The 4116-nt window shown below is 73.6% G+C and overlaps 2 protein-coding genes across 3 annotated transcripts in view; one reads left to right on the top strand and one right to left on the bottom strand.

Annotated features, from left to right (window-relative positions):
- Positions 1–4116, top strand: part of LOC120510548 — a 35901-nt gene that overhangs the window by 13454 nt on the left and 18331 nt on the right. Inside the window, exons 13-16 of the mRNA XM_039726462.1 lie at positions 1474–2454; positions 2570–3090; positions 3142–3435; positions 3588–3885. Coding sequence (XP_039582396.1) covers positions 1474–2454; positions 2570–3090; positions 3142–3435; positions 3588–3885 — 2094 coding nt within the window. The remainder of the gene's footprint in view (positions 1–1473; positions 2455–2569; positions 3091–3141; positions 3436–3587; positions 3886–4116) is intronic.
- Positions 1311–4110, bottom strand: LOC120510610 (tigger transposable element-derived protein 3-like). 2 transcript variants are annotated; one of them, XM_039726593.1, is made up of 3 exons: positions 3779–4110; positions 3393–3515; positions 1311–3242 (listed from the first exon to the last, which is right to left on the bottom strand). In XM_039726593.1, the coding sequence occupies exons 1-3, from the start codon at positions 3810–3812 to the stop codon at positions 1447–1449; spliced, it is 1953 nt and encodes a 650-aa protein (XP_039582527.1). In that variant the 5' UTR covers positions 3813–4110; the 3' UTR covers positions 1311–1446. The 2 variants fall into 2 exon arrangements, with proteins under 2 accessions (XP_039582527.1, XP_039582526.1); XM_039726592.1 differs by having other exon boundaries at positions 1311–3515.

The following is a 4116-nucleotide window of genomic DNA, read 5'->3' as shown; positions in this document are numbered from 1 at the left end:
TCCTCAGGGAGGGACAGCACCGGGAGGGAGGGACAGGAGAGGGAGGGGACAGCACCGGGAGGGGGGGGACAGCACCGGGAGGGAGGGGACAGGAGAGGGAGGGAGAGGACAGCCCCGGGAGGGGAGAGCGGACCGGGAGGGGAGAGCACACCGGGACCGGATCGCACACCGGGAGGGACAGCTCAGAGGGAGGGGACAGCACACCGGGAAGGACAGCACACCGGGACCGGACAGCCCTGCGGGAGGGGACATCCCTCTGGGAGGGGACACCCTCGCTGGAGGGAACACCCCACCGGCACAGGACATCGCAAAGGGACGGGACATCCCTGCAGTCCGGCCGAGGGGACAGCGGGTACCCCCCGTGGGTGTATCCCGTGGGGGTCCCCCGGGGTGACACATCCCTGTGTCCCGCTCCCGAGGGCGCCGTGGGGCTGTGTCCCCGTGGGGATCCCGCCATGCCCCCCACCCCTGCACCCCCGGGAAGGTGCATCCCACGGGGGTCCCACCCCCGTGCACCCCATGTACCCCCATGGCGGTGTCCCCAAGGGGATCCCCAGTGCAGGAGCCCCTGTGTCCCCCCCCTTTCCCAGCTGTAGTTGTGTATCCCTGTGGGGGTCCCGCTTGCTGCACCCCCCTCCCCCGGGTGCTTCATGCCCACTTGTGACCCTGTATCCATGTGGGGATCCCCCTGTGGCCTCCATCCCTGTACCCACTGGGCCTGTGGGGACACCTCTGTCCCTGCCTGGTGGCCTGGTGGCCTCCAGCTGCCCCTGACCCTCTGCAAACAAGCAGAGAATCATCCCCGTACCCCACCCCGCCTCAGGGACCCTGCTGTGGGGGACAGGGTGCACAGTGCACACGGGGGCTGTGCAGGGACCCCAGGGTGCCACCACGGCTGGCACAGCCAGGACACGGTGATCAGCCAGGTCCTCACTGCCCGCAGGTGCTGCCATGGCCCTGGTGTCCCCAGGAGGGGAAGGGGGGTTTGGGGTGGCCCTGCTGCTCTGGGAAGCCCCGGGGAGTTCTGCCCCGCTCGCAGCAGATGTGACAGCAAAATAAAACCACCCGCGCTTCGCTTTGCTGAATTCCAACCTTTTAATGCCTGTAACAATCCTCCAGGCACCACGTGGTGACAGCAGCCAGAGGCACCCGGTTCCCCCGTGGGATGGAGCTGCTGTCCCCAGCACGGGGACACCCCAGCACCACCCACATCCCCCCGCGGCAGCCACAACTACCCCACGCAGGGACATCCCCGCTGGCAGCAGCTCCACATCGTTTCCTGCTGGCTGCAGCAGCCACTCCCTGGGAGAAGGTTCTGGCAGCAGCTTTGTGTCCCCAGCACTGCCACTGCAAACCCCACGGCACAACTGCAGGGAACAGCGGCCAGGCGGGGCTGGTGACAGCCCCAGCGAGCTCCGGCCCCTCTCAGGGGCACAAGTGTGGCTGTCACTGCTGGGGAGGGGTGTCCCCGAGGAAGGCCCGCCCTGCGCCGGCCGACACCATGTGCACCGCGTCCTCCAGCTCGTAGAAGGCCTGGAAGAGATCCGGCGAGGTGGCCTGGCACTCCAGGTACCGCCGCAGCGTGGCCAGGCTCTTCCAGACCTCCCGTTCCGAGGGGCAGGGCGGCACGGCCGCCAGCTCGCCCGCGTCCTCCCCCTCCGTCACGGCCTCGTCCCCGTCCGCCTCCGCCGGCTCCGGCTGCTCCCGGCCGAGCAGGCCGGGGGCCGGGGCGAGGGACACGGCCTCGGCGCCGGTGGTGAAGCCGGCGGCGCGGAAGCAGCCGGCGATGAGCCCCGGGGGAACGTCGCCCCAGGCTTGCGCCAGCATGTGCAGCACATCCAGCAGGCTGGGCTGCCCCGCGCCGCGCTCCGCCGGCAGCCACCGCAGCAGCCGGCGCCCGTAGTGACCTCTGAGGTCACCGGCAACGCCGCGCTCCAGGGGCTGGGCCAGGGCGGCGGCTGGCGGGACGAAGACCATCCTGACGTTGGACAGCTGGACGTAGGGGTGCGCCTCGTGCTTGGCCAGCAGGAGGAGGACGCTCTTGCCCCGCCGCCGCATGGCCTCGTTGAAGTCCCGCAGCCACTCGGCGAAGAGCGGGGCGGTCAGGCCGGCCGGGCTGCCGGCGCGGTAACTCCACGGCATCTGCTCCAGGTTGACGCCCCGCAGGCAGCGCGGCCGGGGGCTGTCCCCCACGGCCCGCAGCGGCACCTTCTCCGAGCCGCTGGCGTTGGCGCAGAGCAGCAGCGTCAGCCGCTCGCCGGGGCTCTCGCCCTGGCCGAGGGCACCGGCCGGGAGCGGCACCGCGGTCTCCCCGCAGGCGAAGATCTCGGCGGGCGCGTAGCTGCGGAGGAGCCCGGGCAGCACCGTGCCGGCCCAGTGCTCCGCCGTGGGCTGCTCCGCGTCCCCTTTCTCCGCCGGCGGCTTCTTGCCGGCGAGGCCGTGGCGAGCGCCCAGGCGAGCCAGCCAGCCGCCGCTGGGCTCGGGATCGGGCCGGGCCGGGTGCCCGGCCCTGAGCTGCAGCAGTGGGCGGCCCGCGGGCAGGTCGGCAGCGTGGGCACCCTCCACCCAGCGCAGCAGCGCGGCCTCCAGCGCCGCGTCCTTCCCCTCCCGCTTGCGCTTGCGCTCGGGGTCGCCGTTGCGGTGCCACTCGCTCAGGATGCGCTCCTTGTTCTTGATGATGCGGCAGATCTGGGGCTGCGACACGCCGAAGCGCTTGGCCAGCTCGCTCTGCGACACCTTGGGGCCCTCCAGCATCTCCAGCACGCGCACCTTCTCGGTCAGCGACAGCTCCTTCCGCTCCTTCCGCGGCGCCGCCGCCGCTCCCTCCGCCGTGCCCGGGGAGCGCCCGGTGCAGGGCCGCGGGCGGTGGGGGCTGCCGGTGACCCCCAGCCCCCCGGGCTCGGCGAGGCCTCTCCCGCAGCGGCTGCAGCCGAGCTCCGTGCCGCGCCCCAGCCGGTGCCGCACCAGGTCCGGCTTCTGCCCGACGCCTCGGCCGCACTCGGCGCAATCCAGCGGCGGCTCCCCGGGCCGGCAGCGGCGGCTCTCGAAGGCGGGGGGTGCGGCGATGAACCCCCCGTTACCGGCAGCGGGGTGCGGCTCCGGCTCGCCGCCGCCGCAGTAGCTGCAGCCCCGCTCCCGCAGCGGGACGAGGAAGTCGGCGGGCCCGGCGTGGCGGCACGGGGGCGAGCGGGGCGGTGGGGACACGCCGTGCTCGCTCTTCACCTCCTTCCCCTGCCAGTCCCCTGCGGAGACAGGAGCGCGTTGGGCAGCGGCCGTCTCACCGGGGATGCCGCGGGACCAAGCCCCCGGCTGGGCGGGATGCGGGCCGGTGCCCGACTCCTGCTCCCGGTGCCACCGGGGCGCCATCCCGCCCGTCCCCGCGTCGCGCTCACCCCGGGCGGGGCCGGCGGGGGCCGGGGGGCTCTGGTGCTCCCCGTAAGGCCCCGCTGCCGCCGCCACCCCCTCGTCCCCTCGCTCCACCTCGGCCAGGATGTCGGGTTTGGTGATGGCGTAACCTGTGGCAGAGACAAGAGGAGGGACAGCCGGTGATGCCGCTGGCCGTGCCAACGGACATGCCGCCACTACAGAGATGACATCGGCCAGACCAGGCCGGGGCTGGCTGCCCGTGGTGATGGGGACAGCAGCCGGTGTGGTCCCGTGGTGACCCCAAAGCCACCCTCCTGCTCCCGCTATCAGCCCGGTGAGTGCCGGTCTCGCTGGCGGCCGGGCCACCACCGGCAGTGCGAGGAGCGGTGCCGGGACGGCCCCGGTGCCTCACCCAGCTCGACGGGATGCTGGCGGTCCTCCTTCATGGCACCGGCACCGTCCCGGCCGTCGGGAAACGCGGCGGCAGCTGCTCCCGGTGCTGCTCCCGCCGAGGCCTCAGTGATGCCTGGGTGATGCCGCGCCGGGATGACGACGCGCGGCCGGGCGGCGGGACGCGGCGCCGGCGGTGCCCGTGGGGGCGGTGGCGGGGCCGCCAGCCCCGGTGGGCCGCGGTGGCGTTGCCGCACCTGTCCCTGTCCCCGTCCGTGTCCCTCTCCCCGTCCCCTCCCGCCCGGTGCCGCCGCCCCCGCCTGGCGCGGCCCCGCTACCGGCGGCGGGAGCGCGCGCGAC

This window comes from Passer montanus, unplaced genomic scaffold (genome assembly GCF_014805655.1).
Source record: "Passer montanus isolate IOZ18808 unplaced genomic scaffold, ASM1480565v1 scaffold59, whole genome shotgun sequence".
Taxonomy (NCBI): domain Eukaryota; kingdom Metazoa; phylum Chordata; class Aves; order Passeriformes; family Passeridae; genus Passer; species Passer montanus.
Note: the sequence above shows the minus strand (reverse complement) of the source record. Positions and strands in the feature narration are given on the sequence as shown.

What these genes read in the sequence shown, in the direction of transcription:
- LOC120510610 (XM_039726592.1), bottom strand. Translation starts at nt 3,812, where the DNA reads ATGAAGGAGGACCGCCAGCATCCCGTCGAGCTGG. An exon ending in CCAGCATCCCGTCGAGCTGG is followed by an intron (nt 3,516 to 3,778) that starts GTGAGGCACCGG and finishes TCTCTGCCACAG; the next exon opens with GTTACGCCATCACCAAACCC.